Here is a 21758-nt window from a genome sequence, read left to right on the forward strand (position 1 = left end):
CTGTTCTACACATTCAATACTACGCATGTTTCTAAGCACCCTCTCGATGAATTGTTTTTGCGGGGAACGTAAAGTTATGATGAACCATGTCGAGAAAAATATATGAAATTGTGAAGAAACGTTCAATTTAATATGGACAATTTTTCGTCCTTTGTAATTCCCTTAGCTAGTAATTTGATATCACTGTCGGTAATGGAATGCAAAAGGAAAACGTAAGATGTTCCTTAGTTAAAACTGATAGGCTCACTAAATAATAATTATAATCTAACCTGATTATCTTTTTATTAATAGAAATATATTAAGTCACCAGCCGAACGTTGTGCTTCTTTATGCAGGGTAGCACAGAACCATTTTTGTACCCACGATTTTAAATTACGTGTTTGCATCATGCTAAACGTAATATCTGAAGTGCAGATGCTATTTTACTGTTCATATGGTCTGTCAGGCTCTGCAAAATAACATTCTTTCTTTTGTTCGCTCTGAGATGGAAAAGACAAGAATAGCTCTTGTCTGTACATTTCTTCCTGAACTACAGATTAAATGGCTAAAAAATATTGATCCATGTGACATTAACAAAAAATGTAGGTCCCTTTTATAACATTTAACCAAGCAAATGGATGCTAAAATGTTAAAACAGATATTACTCATGTTAAAACGAATTGTAAAAAAATGAGTTATACAAATGAACACGGTATGTCAGAATATTTCTCCCACTGGCACAAAAAAATCAAACTATAAATTAAGAATTATAATTTAAAAAAACTGTCAGTGTGATATAAGAAATGCAAAAGGCCTCCTAAAGGGAGTTCGTGAGAATAAAATATTTTTCGGTATTAACGTGCTCTTGTCTCTGTACAGTTCTGAACAATTATTTAATAGGCTAAATAAACTATAAATACAGCGCCGTGGTCTGACAGCTGCAGTAGTTAAAGGCTATTCTCATTTTCCTTTCAGCGTTGTAATTTCAGATCATTTCCTCTACATTTGTAGGACCCTCGTCTCTGCAATTTGTGTATGAATAACAGAATAATTTTTCTCTTTTGTTTCGTCTTTGCTACCTCGGATCCAAATAAAGATGGCTTTTAGTATTAAAAGTGGTAGAAAATTACAGGTAATTATCTTTGACGGTAAAAACGCTGTAATCAGCGGGCTACATCAAAAATTACCCTAATTATGCCTGCATTTATGAGAATGAAAAAAAAAACTTCTCGTGGATAAAAACCATAAATTGTCCCAAATATCTGCTTCAGATTGGAGGGGACTGCAGCTGGATGCTTTGTTCAGAATTGATCCTGTGGTGCTTGGCATTCAATGTTTCACAGTGAGAGGAAAAAAGAGAACAGAAAAACATTTTGTCAATACTGCAATAAGTGTACTAGAAAATGACAAGATTGACTGGACACGAAGCAGCAAAAATTTTAACAGAGGATTAGTATAGATGGGAGAACAGCGAGCTTGGGTAAGTCCGTTTTCCTTTGTCCCTAATTAGTGTGATTATCATTCATGTAACGATCTTTAAACCAGTGACACTACAAAGGGATTTGTTTGTCTCCGTGTGTTATTCTATACAGCCGACTGTTGTACTTCTGTTGGACAGCCCGGGCTATCGATCTTTGTATATCTGAAACTATCGATGGCAAAACGCGCGCGTTTGAGTGGACAAAGCCGGAAGTTGCTTTTCAAAGCGTGCACTTGCATGGTGCATCCGCAGAAAAACCGTCCTTTTACAGAAGTCAGGTGTAAGACATAATGGCTGCTCCTTACTGTGTGTGTTTCAGAGACAATTATCATTTTTAAAATCAGTGAACGGGTTTCACAATACAAGACACGGTGGGTTTTTTTCAGTTGTATTTTTTTTTACTCCATATATGAAAGACAAAAACATAGAAAGTATATACAACTAGAACCGAACAATATATACATATACAGAATGCCTTTAAAATGCTGTGGAGTTGCATCAGTCATAATGCAAAGGATATGTCATGCATCTCCTCATTGCGATGTTAAAGGCTCTTTCATCGCTTCGCTTGAAACGGATCGCAGAAGTCCCACCTTTGTCCTGGGTTTTGTCATAAAAACGTAGAAATCCCGTGTTATTTGGTATTTAAGATTTGCACTTCTCTTTTTAAAATAAAGTTAAAAAAAGACTGATAACGCAGGGAACTTCTCTGTGAAGCAGGTCCTTTTTCCCCAAAGTTTCCTTCCTTTGGGATTGTCCTTAATGTCGCAGAGAAATGAAAGCCATCCTCAGTGTTCTTTCAAAAAGCTAGATTTTCCTCGGACACCGTGTGATTAAAGCCCATCAGCGTAGCTGGCGGCAATAAGACGGTCTTGAATTTGGGATATCAGAAGGTGGTGGATTGAATGTACAGTAAAGGTCTGGCGGATCAGAAACCTCGAAAGGATCTTTGGGCCTGCGTTTCCCTCCTCCTTTGAGAGAGAAAAAAAAACCCACTACTAGTCGCAATTATTTTTTTTCTTCTTCTGCGAATTCGTTAATCCTCTCGTCTCACATCATCTGCGATCTTTGCATTGTGTCCTGATGTGGGGAAGAGTACCAGTGCGAATACCCAGGCATGTAAGTGTTAGCGGGTACGTTCACTCCTTTGCTGCCCGCCGACACGTCCCATATGGGCGGTATGGCCGGAGACCGGGGCGACAGGGCCATCGAGCCGGGCAAGGGGTCGCTTTCGTGTGGGTTGCCGCCCTGCTTCAGGAGCTTCTTAAACTTGGATCGCTTGTTCTGGAACCAGATTTTCACCTGCAATGCAAACGGAGCAGAAAGCTTAAACCATTTCGGCCGACAACCCAACAACGCCATTATCACGTAAAGGCAGCCATATCAGATCCATTGACAATATAAGTCCAAAAACACCCGGTAACTTACATCTCTCCATCTCTATATTTCGGGTTCGGTGTACCTATCCTATTTATTTTAGATATTTTTTGGTTAATAAAAAAAACAGGAGCAGAAAAAAAAGTGAAATCACGATCATATTAATATGTTTTCCTAGAATGAAGATTTCTCGCTCTTGTGGGTACCTTTTGATATTAATGAGGAGAAAATCAAGTTTCACCTTCTAGGATTGCAGTCCTTTGTATCGTACATTTAAATCTCCCATTCGCGTTTTTCCCTTAGATGTGACTCTGGGGTTGGCGTTTATTTTTTTCCTGCGCTCAAACATTTCATAATTTCAATTGTATTGATGTCTAACAAATATGAAATGTAATCATTTCATCGCTTTTAAAAATAAAAAGGTTGTATAAGATACCAAAACAAAACAGTTGTATTCTTGTTAGGCCTTAGACACTATGCATATATCCCCTCTATTAAGCAATTAACATAAAATATATAATCTATCAGAATAGTAGCAATAGTGATAAATTGTAAGGCTAATACATACATGCTGCGGAGGAGAAGTGCTTAAAACTGGAATCAAATTATTTAAAAATTAATAGATTATCGCTTTATAAATCACCTGGTCTCGTCATCATCTTACCTGCGTCTGAGTGAGCCCGAGAGAAGCTGCCAGTTCTGCTCGTTCAGGCAGTGCGAGGTACTGGGTTTGTTGGAATCGGTGATTTAGGGCTTGAAGCTGCAAACTGGAATAAATTGTTCTCGGTTTCCGAATCTTCTTGCCCTTTCCGTTAAAGCGAATTTCTCCATTTTCAATCACTGTCGTTTTCTGCTGTTCTGAACAAAGAAAGAGCAACGTTACTCTGGAGCAGAGGCAACACAAAATGAGCTTTGTCGAGTACAGTTATACTAAATTATAGTATGTTACCGTTTGCTGCGTTACAATGTGTATATGTATAGAATTCCATGTTAGATTTTCATTAATGCCTTAGTTTTGGGGGGCAACAAATAAAATATAAACTGGCTTTTTTGGAGCCTATTTGTAGCTGCATTACTATATCTACTGTATAATGTTTTTGTGCCGTCTGCGCCGTGTACGCAATATTACAAATACTGTAGTTGTGTTTGGGGTTGCACGTCCCATAATTTAAGGATTACAGGGTTGCCTTAAGCAAATGTTAAACCAGAAGTGTAATGTTATCTCTATTCAAACTTAACATTGATCTAATTATCCCACGAATGCGCTGCAATGTTTTGTGAAATTGCGTGTAATGACATAGCTTAACTTAAAGTACGTCAATTAAATGCTAATCACATATTTTAAGGAGAACGCGATCCGTGACAGATACAATTGAAACAAAATATCATCGTTGTCTTTGGACCGCATACTCGAGCTGGAGAAAATATACAATGATAAAATGGACGGACAGCGCCAAACTCGGGAAATAAAAGCAAGCTCAACGACGGAGATCAAGGTATTTTACTCCGCGAATGCAACGCTTCCGCCGAGCATGAGCAAAGCGCTATTCCGAGGAGATACCGGTCACAACTTTGCAATCCACCGAGAACACAAAACGTAGTAAAGTAGCGTGGCGGTAGAGAAGTCTGACAGACGGATTCTGAGCTATACGCTGAAGAGCTGCAGCGCATAAATACGTGGGGGAAAAAAACAACAACAATGCGAAAAGAAAACAAAAGCTTACCTGTGTCGTCTAAACGTGTCTGGCCCGTAGTAGTGTTACTGTGGTAAGACGGTAGGTAGGGGCTGTGATGGGAATGGCTCACGTAGGAATAAGGTAGCGGTCTGTTGTAGGAATTCGTACCGGAATACGGGGAGTTATCGTGCTGGTGATGAGAGTGAGATCCGGAATGGAGGCAGTGGAGCGGGTAGTGGCTGGCACCCATAGACGGGGAGCTCTGCTGTGAGTGAGACTGCTGACCAAACTCCATGAAAGCAGACTTGGACGAGTCCTGGGCTTCCAGACCGTCAGCCATCGTAGTCATGGTCATCATCAAATTTTCTGCTTTGAGAGCACTTACCCTCACTCAAGTCCAAATGGGTTCTCTTCAGCTCGCCCCTTATTTTTAGTTTTTTTTTCTTCTTCTTCTCAGAGAAGAAATGTTAGGGCCTTATTAACTCCAAAAATCACCGCTTCTTTTGCTTCTCCAATTCCTACTTGTTTTGGCAGAAGGTGGGCTGGAGTTAAAGCAGAGATTTTAAGGTGGATTCTGTTAAATTTGAGTCCCTGCTTTCAGACTTGATGCAGACACCACAAGTCGAATGGTTTGTCTCCAAAGGGCAGCGCCTTCCGATTGGTCATTCAACCCCCGACGTCATCAGTACTGTGCTTCTACCGGAGACTTCACAGTGAGTTAACCCACCTTATCGGCTCCCGGCGTACCTATAACTAGACATAAGGAAAACAAAAAGATGGGAACCTTTTAAAAAGCTAGGTACCCAGCTATTCACACAGCCAGGCATTAAGTTTATAACTGGATGTTCGCTAATCTGAATGATTGCCAAAATATGATTTTGTTCGTTTTCTCTGTTGTTTCAAATCGATGTTCCATCTCTGAGATAAAGAACGGGCTGTGATGTAATTTAAAGTGTTCTACAATACGACAGACTCTCCGCTTCTTCCTTAAGACATCACTGGTCTTTTCAATTAAATGGGTCGACTTTTTCCCGTAAGGAGAATCACAACATATCTTGTCAATGTTTTCGTGAAAAGCCCCAATCCCATGAAATGACTATTAATTGGGTGTAATTTTTTTAGTATCCTGGCGAGATTCGCTTTATTCAGTTCAGTGTTTAAAGGTATACATAATAAGAATACCCCGCGTTTCGGGAGAGTGGATACTCAGAGAACTGACAGCAGTGCATTCCCCTATTGAAAACAGAAGCTTCTGTTATACTTTCAAATATATGCAAATTATACATGCGGTTAGCGGTTTGGCAAATCTTGATCGCAATATAAACGATCAATGCAAAGTACCTTCATCCTTTAATAGTCTCTTAATTCACATTTCAGATGATTTTATTTTATTGTCAACACAATTATTTAAAAAATAATGCGGTTTTCATTTACTTTTAAATGATAGGAAGAGGTAATTATGGTCGTAATCAGTTATACACAAATCTCCTCTGATTAACTGCAGCACTTTATTCAAATTGCTGCTATAAAATTCAGAACAATTCGCCTGTAATGATTATGGACTGGGTTTATTTTGGGAGGTGGAATAAAAATGGATATAGCATAAATTATCCGCTAATTATACACTAGTGTCGCCTCAATTATCCTCTTATCAAAAATGGTTGTCTAAATGCAGCGTTTAGTTTCAATTTCCCCCCTTTCTATAACAAGAACTTCATACCTTGCTATTATTATCAGGGTTGTTATTTACTAAGGGATTTAAAACTGCACAGCCAGGCAGAGTAACCATTCCTCAAGGTGGACTGGAGAGAAAGCACTGAAACGTCCAAAGACGGATCAGAAGCGAGTTCATCTTTCATTCTCATAAAAATAATCTAACCATGATATCTCGGGATGTCGGTTGGCGTATTTCTGAGGACAATCTGGAACAAGGTAGGAACGAAATAAAAACGAGAATGTGTCAATACTCCAGAGTGAACCACCTCTGTTTCTTGTTGAGGAATCAGGTGGGGGGGGAATCATTCTATTAAATCATTCACGTTTTTCAATTAACGGGTATAAATATATGTAAAAGAGACAGACGTGGTCTTAAGTGTTAGTCCACTCTGGATATGGTTTAGATGGACTTTTTACACTGGATGCTTTTGCTTCAGCAACTCTGAATGGATTAGAAAGATTCCTTGATGCGTCTCCCTTTCTATCTCTAATTCCGTTTCCACACGCGAGAGAGAAACCAGATCCACAGTTCAGCTGATCGGCTTTGAGTGGAACAGACAATACTTCGGGTTCTGCAGCCTGTTTCGATTTCGATGTTTGCTGGGTTAGGAAATAATGGCAATGGTTTAATACTGCTTTAAAGCGACTCAATATATTCCACACCACTTTGACAGTTTTATTGCTTGTGAACATGGGGTATTAAGTATAATAAGAAAGCTTGTTGTTCCGCAGGCAACAGAGATAGGCTAATCTTTCTCAAATTGACACGAGGAGAAGTGAAATCACCGGAGTTTAACAAAGATATTGCCTGTATTTGTCTCCATTACCAATTAAACAAATCACACGGTCAATAATTCAGTAAAACCTCTTGCAAACAATTTCTAAAAAGAAAATCGGGTAACGATTCCCTACATGTACGGTCGATTCCTTTACCCTTTTTAACAGATCTGAATTATTGTGAGGTGAATCGTTTATTGAACTTATTCACACTTTGTGGTGAAACAGGACCTTTTTGAACTAAAATCTGGAAGCCACGTGTATTCCTGACGCGGATGTGCAATTACAAAATCGTATTGTCGTGTTGGTTGTTGATTTAGCAACAAAGGGTTTGAATCTATTTCAACAAAAACACATAGCCTATAGTTAGACCTATTTATCAAATATATACACCTATAAAACCTTAACACCTTAAAATAATAGATAAGTCTCCAACACAAACATGACGTCTGGTTAATATATACTTCAGAGCCGAAAAGTTCAATAACTGCGGAATATAATCTTCCTGACTTGCAAATTGTTTTCATTAAAATTTGTAATAACGTGTAATAAAATTCTTCTGTAAGAGAAACATCAAGAAATCACGATGCGATTTTTTTTTTGTAGTTGTTGTTCAGAAGCATGGACATATGACGCAGCTGTGTTTTCACTACCGAAATCGCCTCTTCGAGATGTACAGTACAGCACACGAGTTTTTATTAAGTCAAGCCACAGTCCTGAGAAAGATGCTAAGGTAATTCGAGCTGAAGTGATGAGATCTTTGTTGCTGTATGGATACTTAATAGTCTCTTCTGCTCAGGCCATGCGAAAAAATAAAATAAAATAAAGTACCATAACTAACGTTTTCAAAAACGTGTTCGACGGCAGAAGCGAGATCAAGTCGCAGTGGCTGCTGCAGGTACAGGCGAGGTGCTGGCGAGGGGTGGGGGAGGGGTGTGTAGGGCTGGGGGATCTGTGGAGAATCAGTGCAGATAACAGCGTGACAGGTGCATGCATTATTTAATTGCGCGGTAGCTGTGGCTTGAGGTGTTAATATTATCTCTTTCTTCCCCTTAGTTACAAAGCTACGAATACTACCTAGGGCAACATCAAAAAGAAAAATTATTGTAGATATTTCTACGGCTTTATACACTGTATACACAACCCCAGGCTCACGTTTGTAATGACATTGGCCAAACATTCGGTTTTTTTCTTTGTATGAAAAAAAATGCTCTTTTCTAATAATCGTTGTGCAAATATCTGACTTTTAGAGTTCTTTCTCTTCGCTCAAAAAATAAAAGTTCTATGTATTCATTTTCTGTCAAAAATGATACAAGATATGAAAAACACAGGCATGTCGACATTTTTTGTTGTGTGTAATTTATCTGCTAGGACGTTTCTAATATTTTCCTGAGCTAACGCAATTTAATAATTAGACGTTTTGTGGTGGTATCATGTGATGGCAGTGTAAAGCTTTTTATGTGTCAATTTTGAACATCAATTTGCCGATTTTTATTATTGCAGACCTCCTGTTCTTTTTCTTTGAAAATATACTTGGTTTGTACAAATATTGAAATCAAATTGAATTGAATCAAAGACAGAAGACACAAGAGAGACATTATTAGCAAAATTAGCAATATATATGAATAGTGCTCATCCTTTCCAAAGCAGTATAATATAATCAATGCTACAGTAAGTTGGCTTTTGCTAGCCGGACAGATCTGCGGTATGAAAATGAGATGTTGCAGAATTGTTCGCTGTTGTCTAACAACACGTGCCAGTGGTAGAAGTATCTAAATATTAGTTTTGTCGACGACCGTTTATAGTAAGGCCCAAGTCCAAGATTACAGATACAGCTGTGTATTTGTATACAGGTTGCTTTCCTTTGGGTTTGGTACAGTATTTGCTGGTATTGTATTTCACGCATAGGACACTACCTCAGATGCAAAGTTGGTTATTGTAAGCACGACCCTAAAAAAACATGCGACATTCTCTTTAAATTGTTCATTGGCGTATTTTTTGTACAAAACGTCGTAAGTCCCCTGCGTCTGATGAACAAAGTGTCTCGGAAATGTCAAGTTATCTTTGTGTGCGATGTATTTTTTAATTTCTCATATATTAGTGTAAATATATATTCAAATCAAGAACCTGGTATGGGTGATATAGTTCTGAAAGATATGGATGACGATAAGGCTTTGTGAGGCGGTAAAATAATTCTACCAAATAAGAAATCTCTAAATGTAGGAGGACTTGAAAGAAACAGGAACCTCCTTAGTTTGGGCATTTGCCGGTAAACTTTGATTGTTGCATTATTGGATATACGAAAGTCTAACATTTGATTCATGATTAATTGCAGATGAATATACTGTCATTTGGGGTGTTTTTTTATTGAATGTCAAGGTATATTTTAAGCAGAGCGTGTTACGCCTGTAAGAGATTGGAAGATATATATATATATTCTGGTAATTTACTTGGTTATTTGTAAATACTTTTGGTGTTAAAATGTGAAAAAACAAAGGTTAATTAACATGACAATGTCGAATATGTTATTGTCATTTCTTCCCAGCTGTTTTGGGGGAAAAATGTAGTTGTTACAGACGTCATTTCAAATAATTTAGAAGATCAGCATGAATGTTTCGCGCATTTATTCTTTAACAAAGCATAACGAAAACTATTATACATGTTAAGTTTGTATTTCATCTGTGTATCACTGCTGTCAATGAAATGGAAGACGTCCGCGGTTTAAACGTTTTGATAAACATGGGTTTGAAGAAAGGTTCGATTTTGTTCTTTTTATCTGTTTACCTGAAATAAAAATGTGTCGTTTCAATCAATAATTGACGCTATACCATAGACATGAAGACTGCAACCTTTGTTTATCTATCCCACATTCCCACATCTGCTAATCACATTGGAAGTTTGACATGGAGCGTCTACAAAACGAATGTTTCTTCCAAGTGCCTGAAATTTAGTGGTAATTTTCTTAACAGCTATTGACTGGATTGCCTGGGAAGCTTCCTCCTCGAATCTGGAGCTGTGTTTTCAGGAGAAGTTGGGGTGTTGTAACTTGCCAGTCCAGTAGAAAAAGTGAAAAGTGGCTTTTCTCCTGAGTTCAAACCCACCAGAGCTTTACAGACATACAGGCGTCGATGGCTTTCCATCCCAACAGTGTGAAGGAAGTGGCGAGGGAAAATGACTGCAGATGGATCACACAGGCAGCTTTCAATTTTGTACACGGGTCAACTTAATAAAACTCAGAAGGAGAGCATCCGCAAACAGCTAGCCACTGTCTCTTGTACAGATTAGCAAATGCAACTCAGATCTAATTCAAACCTTACACGCACATTAATTTATCACACCACCCGCGCGAATTTTAATTCTAAAGTTTCCGCACTGGAAATAGAAATGGAATACTGTATATAGGGACTCTTCAGCTCATTTGAAAACGTGTCGGATTCTCATGCCACAGAGGTACCTCTCTGCTTTCTTTTGATTAAATTTTTTAAGAATCATAAACATATTTGGTTTTCCAGCCAGGATCGAGCAGATGATATTTAGCAATTCGCTAATGTTCATATCTGGCTGAAGTCTGATAATTTCCTGGCGTGTCTGAACTTCAGATCACAGTTGAGTGCCAGAAAAGTTACACTCTTTCGGCGTACATTTTTATAAGTCCCATCTCTGAAGACGGAAAATGTTTAATGTCTCCCGGTGCTATTATAATACAGAAACCCAGCCACAACACAGGAACATAGGAGAAGGGACCGATTATGTGCGGACTTTGTTAAAAACTGAAAAGTGTTGAGAGATAAGTTTAATGTTCGTAGGGTTTTAATAATAAATTTAGGAAAATATAAACGTTTTACTCGAAAAGTAATAGTACATTTTAAACTACTGCTATAATGAAAAACATCATACAATGTTCAAATAGTGTCTCTATGCTTGTCTTAATTTGGCATCGAATTCTAGCCCCCTGCTGTCCAATCAGAATAGACGAAGTGAAGATCATGTAAAGAATAGTGGTGGGTCACCGTGTCCTGCAAATATATTTCCTTGACTTCTGAGATACTCACACCATCTCTACTTTACAAATTAACCCGAAGTGTGTTTATGAGAAGGTGTTGCTATACAGCAACTGAAGGAGTCTTGTTTTGCGTTAATATCGCAAGACTCGGTATAGGGCTGACGCAGGCGGGGCATGATATAACGCGGTTCAAATGCTGAACATTTATATTATCTGTGGAAAGATCGAGTTTTCCCATCCATCTTTGGGTTGATCTGGCATTCGTATAGTTCTCTTCCAAAAAATGACAGCTGTTGTGGGTTGGGGTGGGTGGTTTTGGGTAAGGAATGTGTCGAGGCTTATTCACAATACTACTACCGTTTCATTAATATACATCACATACTTTATCAGATCTTTAATTGGGTTTTTTTGATTGCGGGGGGTCTTTTTGGGTAACACCTCACTTATACCACGATTTTTGGAAGAAAAGAAAAACATGACATTGGTTTTACCACCAGTGTTAACCTAGTTACCCGGTACATCCAACGTGTTTCACAAAATATATTCACATTAAACGAGTTTAGGGTCATCATGAAAACCGGGGGGGGTTCCCGAGCAAACAAACAATCTATGCTGTTTAAATTATTATCACATTAGATCACTTTAAAGAAATGTATTATGGAATATGGCACCTACTGTATGGCACCAACTCAGAATACTTTTCCGCCAGCCCGTGTCTCCGGAATATAATTAAAACGTTTCACAAATTGTACAAACTAAGACTGCTTTCACTGTTTGCTGGAAACGTAACAATTTAAGTTACAACTTAAATTATTCATTATGCTAGCACCCGGTTCATCATACATCACCTTGCTCACTCGTTAATAATCAGCACATTAGCTACAGAATGATTCACCTTTAACTAAGCCCCGTAAGTTAGTCCCTTAATGTGTGTCTCTTGGTAAATATTTTCTTTGTTCTATGTATAACCTCTGGAAACCACGAGTTGAGCCATTGATGAAACGAGCTGTGGACGAGCATGATAATATTCTAAGAGACAGGATCTTAAACCACTTTTGCATCCCTCCTGAATTGTGAGACAGTTCAGTTGATGACAAAGGATAGTGTGCATCCGGAGTCTAATTTGTTGTGTTAAGGACCAGTAAAGGAGAAATACAATTCCTTTATCACATACTAACATAAATAACACACTCATAATATCTCCTCTTGTCTACTGATTCACACACTTCCTTATGGAGTGTTGTACAGTATATGCATTTTGTTCCTCGGTATTCTTAGCATCCTTTCTATATTTTCAATTTTACGTAACATAGATAGGCCTACAGTCACTTTGTAAAAGGTCTGCCCAGTATCCAGCTTGTATTTTTCAGAATAGCAGTACTAGAAACTCCACATGGAAGCCAAATCGATTACAATGACAGTCTTTATGATCATTTCTGCTTAAGCGGGCTGCACGCATTGCCGCGCAGAAATGCTCTTTTTATTTTAAAATGAAGTGAAGTTAGAAGTTATATGGGTTATAAAAGTCAAGCTTTACATTTTCATGTGGCCAGCCTTCGTGTGCATTGTGCTCAGAGGCTCACGGCGACGTTATAAAAAAACGCGGACTCCTTTGACTCGGATGAATCTGAATTGCAGTTTACTGTACGTCTGGCAGCAAACGGAGGCTACCACGGTGCATCCTTAGGGCAGCCTAAAATTTTTCTTTTCTTGTCAAAACATTCTTAGTTAGAAATGTATATATAGACTCTAACCTACTCTTTATAAAATGTATATATAACAAATTATTACCGTTTGGGATAAGTGTGCTGTGTATGACAGTAACGATGAAGGTCTAATTTAAATGACAGGCTAGGTTGAAAAATTGTTTTGTATTTTGTTGTTGAGTTTTCACCAGCAACATCGCATCGTTTCTGGTTTTAATTTGCAACGAACCAAATTAAGAAATTTGCCATATTGCAATACCTACTTGTCGTATGCTGAACAAATGAGAACATTGTGTGCACACATTGTGGTTCTTTTTCTTACCCTTATGAGACATTATTAGCTCTGACAGCATGCAGCTCAGGTTTGAAGGAGAGGATTTTGTAAAGAGATGACAGACAGGAAGGGCAGCAATCATGGGCTTCTTGGGCTAAAGCTTTTTTTTTATCAGAATGTTCTGTTCGATGCCATTTATCCTTGATGATAGAAAATTGCGCTGTTGCCGGGACACTGCAGCTGAAATAGAGGGCAAGACCAACATTTCCATTTTCCAGTTTGAAAGCCATTCACATGAATTAGTAAAATGAAAAATCCAGCGGTAAACAAAAGGAACTAAACAAAGATACCTTTTCTTACAAAAGCGCCTATTTCATTCTATCATCATTTTTTTTGTTTTGTTTTCCGCTAATACCGCGGCTTTGAGTTCGGCTCTTGCAAATCACATGGCCTTGGGATTGTCTGCTTTAAAGGCAGAGATTTATTTTCAAAGCCTTAAACGCTCATATAACATCAACATCTTACCAATAATTCAACCTAAATGTTGATATCAGTCTCTTACATTTCTGACTTTAGAATTGTGGAGATCCGCCGTTGTCGTGCGATTGTTAGTTATGAGCTGCTTTACATTAATTGGTTGTTATTATCATGTAATGAGAACACGGTCTATGCTTTTTTTGACATTCTTAATTTTCCCAGTAGAGGATATATTATAATCTACGAAGGCCTAGATAGAATTACTCTTCCTTCGAATTACGCTGCCAAGGCACATTGCAATGTAGACGACAAAAGAATAGTCCTCCATCTAAAAATATAAATGAACTTTGGCATAAAAAGCTGTACTGAGGATTTTCCAACATCACAGGGAAGAATCTGTGAAAAGCAGGTATCAGATACGACCCGAGATGTAATTAATACAGCTGTTGCCGGCTCTCATATTCTCTCTCATAATGGAGTGTTTTGGTTATGTTTGTACCGTGTTGGTACTCTCGAAGCTCATAGAATTGTTTGCGCTGAGTAGTTTGTACAGTTCAAGCTATTTAAGCAGCTTATTGGGCACCGAGGGTAGATACTGTATTTCGCAGACAATATAAGCATATTTTCGGAAACAATTCATCTTTGTTGGAATCGTATTGTTAGACAAACGAAGGAGGCTAGCACACGGCGTAACAGTTGTATTAATGCGATGCACAAAACCACTGCGATTCTACAGGAAACGCTGCTGTGAAGAAGTGCAGGAATGACACCATTCTGGCCAGAGCCCAACCATATTGAGCCAAGACAGAAAAAGCAAACAAGTCGTAACAAAGTATTTGACTTCCAAAACAAAAGCTTACATCATGGCTCTAAGCGCTCGGCCCTTTAATATAGTTCTTTATCTGCAATAGCTTACAATAGCGTATTTGGATTTTAAAAAGAAAGAGGTAATTCATTTAATTGTTGTGGGCAGAAGTAATAAACCTACTCAAAACGCTGTTGTGCTCCCGATCATAAGGATACGTATTTTATTTACTTGCGGCTTTAACACGTAATCTGTCAAACGTAAATAAATATTATTGTACATGAAAGTGTAGTTGCGCTTTTATATATCAAGTGAACCGTTGGATGTTCGCCTTACAAATAAACGTGTTAGGAATGAACCTGAATTTAGATGTAATATCAGTGATTCTTTCGCATCAAAATAGCTAATATCCAAACTTCAGAACTAAATAAAACCACCCTTACAATTGTTACGCGATATATTTGGTGGAATTATACCATATGTATGTGCCATTCTTTAGTAGCGAAAAAACCCTCATTTGATATTAGACTCTCTTTTTCCTCCAAGGAATGTGTGTGAAATCATGCAAAAGTGAGCAGTTGCTTAGAAGGGGCTCGTTTCTGAAGAAACCGGGCATATGTACAGTATTAACAAAAGTACATCCTGAAAAACCTCAGATATGACCATTCGAAAATTACAGGAGGCTTCGTTTGAATAACTAAACATTATAACATTGGGCAACACAACACTACATTTTTGTGAGATTATATTTTCCACAGATGCATAATCGTATATTTATTTACTGTGGCCTGTGCAGTCCGCCACGGGGTTTGCTAGCTTGTCTTTGATCTCTTAAGTGGACAAAATTAAATGTACATTATAGTTACTTGTGACATAGATCTTTTCAGAGGTAAATCCTTACTCACGAGAAGCCAGAGACAGGTGGCTGTAGCTCCTGTTTAGCTTGCTCATAACCCTTGTGGTCCTTCTCGCAGTTTGGTAAGAAAAGCCAGTTTTCAGTAAACCAGCGTAGTGTGTAAATGTTACAGACTGTAGTTTCTGTAATACCAACGCCAATGTTTCTTTGAAGAAATAAACTCCGTTCCCCTCAACGTACAGTTTATTTTATCCGTTTACAATATAAAATGTCACTGTGTTTATATATTAATCATCGCAATATTTTAAAGCTCATTACACCCAAGCCGCGAAAAAGATAGTTTCACTGATCTCAATAATTGTGAAATCATACTGATACTCATTACGTTTCTGCTGAAGTGGCAAAATGTTTTTTTTTTCCTCCTTCTTTATAGGGAGGAAAACACGTTCAGAAACTCTCGAAGAAATTGGTGGAGGCTGACCGTTCCATAATCGTAAAAAAGGGACTTTATTATTCTCGGAAGAGGGTTTCTTTTTAGAAATGTTTTCAAATATTTTTTTTTCTTGCGGTAGGATATCATATTGCTTGATCTTAAACATTCCAGTGGAATAAATTCTATTGAGCCGCGCACCCACAAAGCCTCTTAAAAAAGGTAGAAACACAAAGAAATGTCGTTATTAAATGAAAGACGACCCACAGCCTTAATCGTAAGGACTTGCAAGTGCCTTTCACCTTTTTTCTAAACCCACAGAAGTGAGTCAACAGCAATTTTTTTAAAAAAACATGTTTTCGGTAACCGACGAATCCGAAAACATTTTTTAAACGTTCAAGTTTTCAAGTTTATCTGCATTGAGCATTCTGCAGACACCACACACTTGCATTTCATTTTCAAACCTTCTTCTCTGATGTAGGTGGTTATTCGTTGTTGTTTTTAAAAATTAACTCAGAAAAAGGCGTTGCTGAAATGTAGGGTATACAAGAAACCTATTATATCTTTTATGCAGGCAAAATGACATTCGTCTCATTTAATCTCTTTTGAGAGACTGTCCAATATAGCAAAATGGAAAAATGGTGTGCAGTTTCAGAAACGGTTTAAGATGCCATTTCCTTAAAACTCTCACGGCACCAGAGGTTAGGCTTATTCTTCTAGATGATAAAGCTGTAACGATCACAGTTTTGAACCGACAGTATAAAACCTAGATATTATTCGTAGGCGACAAAGCAAAACATTACAAAAGCTATTTCTTTTGGTCACCTTGGGTTAATCACTTATAGGAGACTACAAATAGAAATCGTTTTTTTATTTTTCTTACGTCAGAGCAGCTGTTTGATTATTTGAAATAGGTGCTAAAAGCATATCTTACATTTAGGCCTTTGTATAAGAACGAGAACTGAAGAATACGTGCCATCAACACATAAGTCTCAAGATTTATTACCTAACTGCGTGTAGTAGTGGCTTATGATACTGGACTGCCTTTGTTAATCGTACTGTATGTCATAAAACCCATCACTAGCGAAACAAATTCGACAGACCCCAACAAATGAATTTACAGCTGACAATTTCACAGTTGAGTAATTTCTACTTACCGCTCGTTTTTAAACTCTCACTTTGAGTGCCTTTTAATGTTCAATTGCATGTCGATAAACTTAACAGCTGTTATGTAAATTGTGAAATAGTAGTCTAGTATAGTATTGGAAACAACACTAAATGTAGTATAATTGTGCAGTTTAAAGAGTGCTCAGTCCCGACGTTAATTTAGTTAGTATACTTCACATCTGCAAAACTGACAAGCCCTTGCCGATAAAGGCTGGAATATATGCATAAATCCAAGCGTTATAATCTCGCTGTCACCTTTGTTAATCCCAGCATTGTTAAAGGTCATGTGTTTGAGCAGCAGAATATATCCAGAGACACAAAGGGGATCTTTTCTTCAACAGGAATGTGAAATAAATCAAGGCGCTTTGCCCATTCCCTTCACATTAAAATGTCTCACATACGTTCACAGTGAGAATGCACCTCGTTTGAGAAGCACAAAAACAAGCATATTTTTTTAAATTTCTAGACAAATTTCATAACACCCATAATAAAGCACAGTTATGATTTACCTAAGTAAATTGTTAGTAAGTTTTGCCATGAAAGAGTTACAGAAAACAACGAGGTATAGGAGATGACAACAGTTTTTGCTTTTTTTTGCTGCTGTCTGAAGAGGGACTTTTTGACCTCAGGCGCAAAAAAGTAGTTAAAAAAGAGAGAAAGAAATGAGAGGTTCTGTGCATGGAAACTGGAAGTTGACCGAAGCGATGCTATAGAACGGGGAAGTTGCATGTGTGTGATGTTATTTGAAAATCAGCCTTGAAATCCGAGATGGCAGTGTCCAGCGGAGCAGAAGAACACTCACACCTGTTGGAGTTACTTTGGAAGTCTGGTCTCCTGCATTGACTAGTCAGACCGGCCTCTGGTGGGACCTGTCAAGCAGGAAACGTTCAGAAAGGCCCTGCATTTGAGATAAGCTGCTTTCATACAGGAAGTAGCATGCCCACCTGTTCCACCTAGAACAATATGCCTTTTCGAAAAACAGTTCGGGTTGCCAGTGCATCCTCATCTTCAACCGCATTTTCATCATGCAACCACTAATGCAGCTTTTTGCCTTTTTTACCTCCTTCAATAGAACTGACTGTAGGCCTTTAAAAAACAACCAAGATAAAAAATAAAAATGTCATTTTTAGATGACTACATCACATCTATTAGTTTATGAAGTAAACCATTTTAAAATGGTTAGGAATGACTAAAAGCACTCAAACTGCAGATTTGATGAGTTACACAAAACTGCGGTGTGGGAAAAGGTCTCAGCCAATGACACCACATCATATTTTTATATGTTATAGATTGATAAATAGAGTATAAAATAAAACTGCAATGTACATTATGTTATATGGTGTACTTGGACATTTTTCAGTAAAGAGAAGCAGAAACGCATTGTCTTGTTCATTACGTGCAGATATTGGAAGAGAGAGAATGCTTCCTCTGCAGATGACAGTTTTAAAGCATTGGAGAGCAGGCCATTCTCGGTTCAGAAGGGACTTTAAGACTGATGTCCCTGAACTTTAACAAAAAAAAAAGGAACTTGTGTAAATTGAACAGCTCTACAGTACTGTACACAGTGACCTTTTAATGATGTGATTTGTCTTTTCGGTGTCATTTTAATTATTTCCAGAGTCACCCTGAGAAGACATTCACCCCTTTCAAATTGCTGTTAAATAAAAATCCATTGTTTCATTGTGTCCAACAAATGGAACTAGACCAAGTTAGACCCGGTTGTTTCTCATCCCCTAAGAGTTAAGTGTTCTTTGATGTTTCCTAGCAGATAAACGTATTTAAAGCAGGAGAGAATAATCTGACAGAAAACCAATGCAATTTTTTTTAAATTAAATTATTTCTCCATAGAGCACTGCTTAAAACTGTGGCTAGAATATATGTGTGGGGGTGAGAGGGCAATTATAACAAAAATGGATGTCTGGGTGCCAGTACAGTACTACAGAACTGCAGAATTATTCAGGTTGCAGTCACATCTAAAATATATCCAGGCCCTGGAGAATCTGGAGGAGTGAGTACCCTTGGGTAAAAACTCAGTCATTAGCACTTTTGATAGAGGTAAATGTATCATGGTATCTGAAAATATATAGATATGTATTATATTTATGTAAAAGTCTGGAATATATTTAATATCTATAAAAGGTTGCCAAATTGATATTAGAGGAATGATTGACAGTTGAATACTAGAAAATGCAAACTAGAATGAGCCTGGGAAAGACTATAATTTAATACCATGAAAGATAGTGATATTTGTCCTGACCCAATACTGCTTTAGTTGTGCTGATTTAAATTCTAGTATGCAAATCCTGCACTGCAGTCTGGGTTTCCATGTTTCTAGATGGTTACTCATATACTTGGAGATCTTTGAAGTACTATTGCATCTATTAGTACATACTGTAGTTACATTGCTGTCATAGTACTTCTTTCTTTGGACCAATATCTGTTTTTAAATAACATACCCAGAAAAGCACTTTTCCTTCAGACGGTTGGTGTGCTGAGATATTCATTTGTAATGTGTGGCTCTTCTCTTTTATCTCAGGGTTTATACCTCAGACATGGAGATCACATTGCCTGTGTTTCAGTGTTTTCTCTTGAGTTTAGCTTAGGAGCTTCTGTCTTCCTCTACAAATTGTTTCAAATTCAAACACAGCCTTGGCAAATCAGATCAAGCTGTCTTCTAGGATTGAACCATAAGGCAATGATGCCAAACATTGTTTTTGTTGTTATAGTTGTATGGTATAATTATAACATTATGACCTATAACTACAGCATATATTTGAACAGCTAATATATTCTGGGGTTTCTTTCTTGACTCTAATGATTCAACAAATGAATGAATTCCAAGGGCCTGCATGATGGAGCAACACGTACATCACGGCAGACCGAGGCAGTAGATCATTTTGGTGTGGATTATTATTCCTAGAATAACCAAATTGGCAGCAGGAAATGGTCTCTTGACGTGAACAGGAAAAAAGCATCTTCCAGCATCTTTTGGGGGAAAGCAATTCACTGATTGGGGAAAAAAAAAATATTGCAGTGTGACAATATCAGAATTAACAGGGAAAGCCTTTATTTGTTTTTTTTTTACTGAGATTGCTATGATGTTAAGAATCTTTTCCCAAAATGAACTGTCAAGTATCAACAATCAGACATATTCTGTATTTTTTCACAGGCAATAGTACATATGTACTGTACGTCTGAGCAACCATGAATTCAATAGAACAGCCATGGTTCAATATCCTCTGATGCTTTGATCTCATATTATTTTTTTCCTTTTTATAGTACAGTCAGAGAGGAAGACATACGAAAGACTTGCACTTCAGTTAAAGCTATTGATTCAGACCAATTAACCGTTTTCACTCTCTCTCTCTCTCTCTCTCTCTCTCTCTGTTTTCTACAGCTGCACTGAAAGATGGTCAGAGAAATGGCTTTCAGAATGAGCACAGCCATCCTGGTGCTATTAGACTTGCTGCTAATAATAGGTGTTTCAGCCCCAGGAAGATCAATCAAGAGGAGTCATAGGGAATGTTCAAGGAATGGTTTTACACATCTGCCCAGATGGATTAAATTACACTTGTCTGTTTTTAGTTGCATTACTTAGAAATTGGTTGTCTACTTTTTTCATTTATGTGTCAGTGGACTGCTAAAAGGATTTTGTAGTAAAACTCCTATCATACTTTCCTTGTATTGTATGTTAGACTTTCAGCTGGTTTACAACTTGTGCACATAACGTATATGTGTACAGTTTTGAAGAAAGTCAGATGCCTGTATGTTTTCATACTCTGTGTGGATATGCAAGTTTGATCTCCTATACTCTTAATGATAAATTGTGGTTGACGTATGTAAGTTGTTGGCTATAATTTGTTAATATATTACACATTTTCTTCATACAAAGATAAAAGCTACTTCTTTTTAATACCAATTAAATATATCTTGTGAATGTCTGTGACTAATCTTCTTTTTTTAAATTCCCAATGTTTGCAATGTAAAAGACTTCTAGTTATATTTACTGAAGTGTTTTTTTTATTTATCTGCTTATGAAATAACCAAGTAAAATCTGTAATTCATTATACTAAGATGAAAACATTAAACCAAGTCAGTTGTACATCTCTTTAGCACTTAAGGTGGTATTATCTGAAGTTATTTTTTAAAATTATGCTGCTTTTCAAATGTGTTTATAAATAAAAAAGTTTCAAATTGACCTTCCTTACTGTTATTCTTGATGTATTTATTATAAACACAAGTTCTGTAATATGTACATCTGAGAAGATGCCATGAGTGTATATGCAGTATGTAAAAAGCTACTCAGCCAAATTGTTAAAAGTGAAACCTCTGTTTCTTGCCTGGGTGAGATTCTTAGATCAGCTAATAATTAGCAAATGGGCTACAAGGTCCCACGGGCCTCCTCCTGCTCGTAACCTTCTTATGACATTATATTCTTCATGTGCTCTGTGTTTAATTCACAATACTGTATGCAAAAGTCAGCTGTAAAATGAGGAATTATCCCGGTCAGTATATAACTTAGAGCTTCTTTCTCAATTTCTTCATGAGATTTTAGTCTACAGACCAGGCTTTGTTTTCTCTTTTGAAGATGGCGTTTCTCTTTTTAATTATTGTTTATAATGGATTAACTGAAACTGACAGAAAATAAATGAGAACATTTTTTGGGGGGCAGAGGGGCACCAATCTATTAGGTTAATATAAGAAATCAGAATATTTTGGGTAAGATTAGGACAGCAGAGGATTAAGTAGGTTTTGAATCATGAATGTGGAGAGCAAAAGTTAGGAAATGGATTGGAAACAGAGGATTCTGAAACTAGAATTCCCTGTGCAGTATCATGCCTTGATAAAGTGAAATAATTTTCTCCCTATCAATGCAATTTGCAGCTCTTGTTATTATGACCCAAAATCTCATACTGCTCAGTACGTTATAAATACCATAATCTTATATCAGTATAGAAGATTATTTACAAATAATTTTTTTTTCAACAGATGAAACAAATAACAGAAAGGCGCAGGAGAACATCCTGTGATTTAA

General features: G+C 37.4%; 1 protein-coding gene and 1 long non-coding RNA gene across 3 annotated transcripts; one reads left to right on the top strand and one right to left on the bottom strand.

The window, feature by feature from the left end:
- Positions 1-1168: 1168 nt before the first annotated feature.
- On the top strand, positions 1169-20926 carry LOC148650889 (uncharacterized). 2 transcript variants are annotated; one of them, XR_015925604.1, is made up of 2 exons: positions 1169-1459; positions 20121-20926. It is a non-coding gene; the product is annotated as an uncharacterized LOC148650889 (long non-coding RNA). The 2 variants fall into 2 exon arrangements; XR_015925605.1 differs by lacking the exon at positions 1169-1459 and adding an exon at positions 6202-6444.
- dlx6a (distal-less homeobox 6a) lies at positions 1875-5232 on the bottom strand. Its single transcript, XM_088600495.1, has 3 exons — positions 4561-5232; positions 3501-3694; positions 1875-2761 (listed from the first exon to the last, which is right to left on the bottom strand). The coding sequence occupies exons 1-3, from the start codon at positions 4868-4870 to the stop codon at positions 2510-2512; spliced, it is 756 nt and encodes a 251-aa protein (XP_088456621.1). The 5' UTR covers positions 4871-5232; the 3' UTR covers positions 1875-2509.
- Positions 20927-21758: the final 832 nt, after the last annotated feature.

This window comes from Lepisosteus platostomus, chromosome 12 (genome assembly GCF_059453375.1).
Source record: "Lepisosteus platostomus isolate fLepPlt1 chromosome 12, fLepPlt1.hap1, whole genome shotgun sequence".
NCBI lineage: Eukaryota > Metazoa > Chordata > Actinopteri > Semionotiformes > Lepisosteidae > Lepisosteus > Lepisosteus platostomus.

Coding starts and splice junctions, on each gene's coding strand:
- dlx6a (XM_088600495.1), bottom strand. CDS start 4,870: ATGATGACCATGACTACGATGGCTGACGGTCTGGAAGCCCAGGACTCG. Junction 3,695..4,560: donor GACACGTTTAGACGACACAG/GTAAGCTTTTGT, acceptor TTCTTTGTTCAG/AACAGCAGAAAACGACAGTG. Junction 2,762..3,500: donor TCGGGCTCACTCAGACGCAG/GTAAGATGATGA, acceptor TTTGCATTGCAG/GTGAAAATCTGGTTCCAGAA.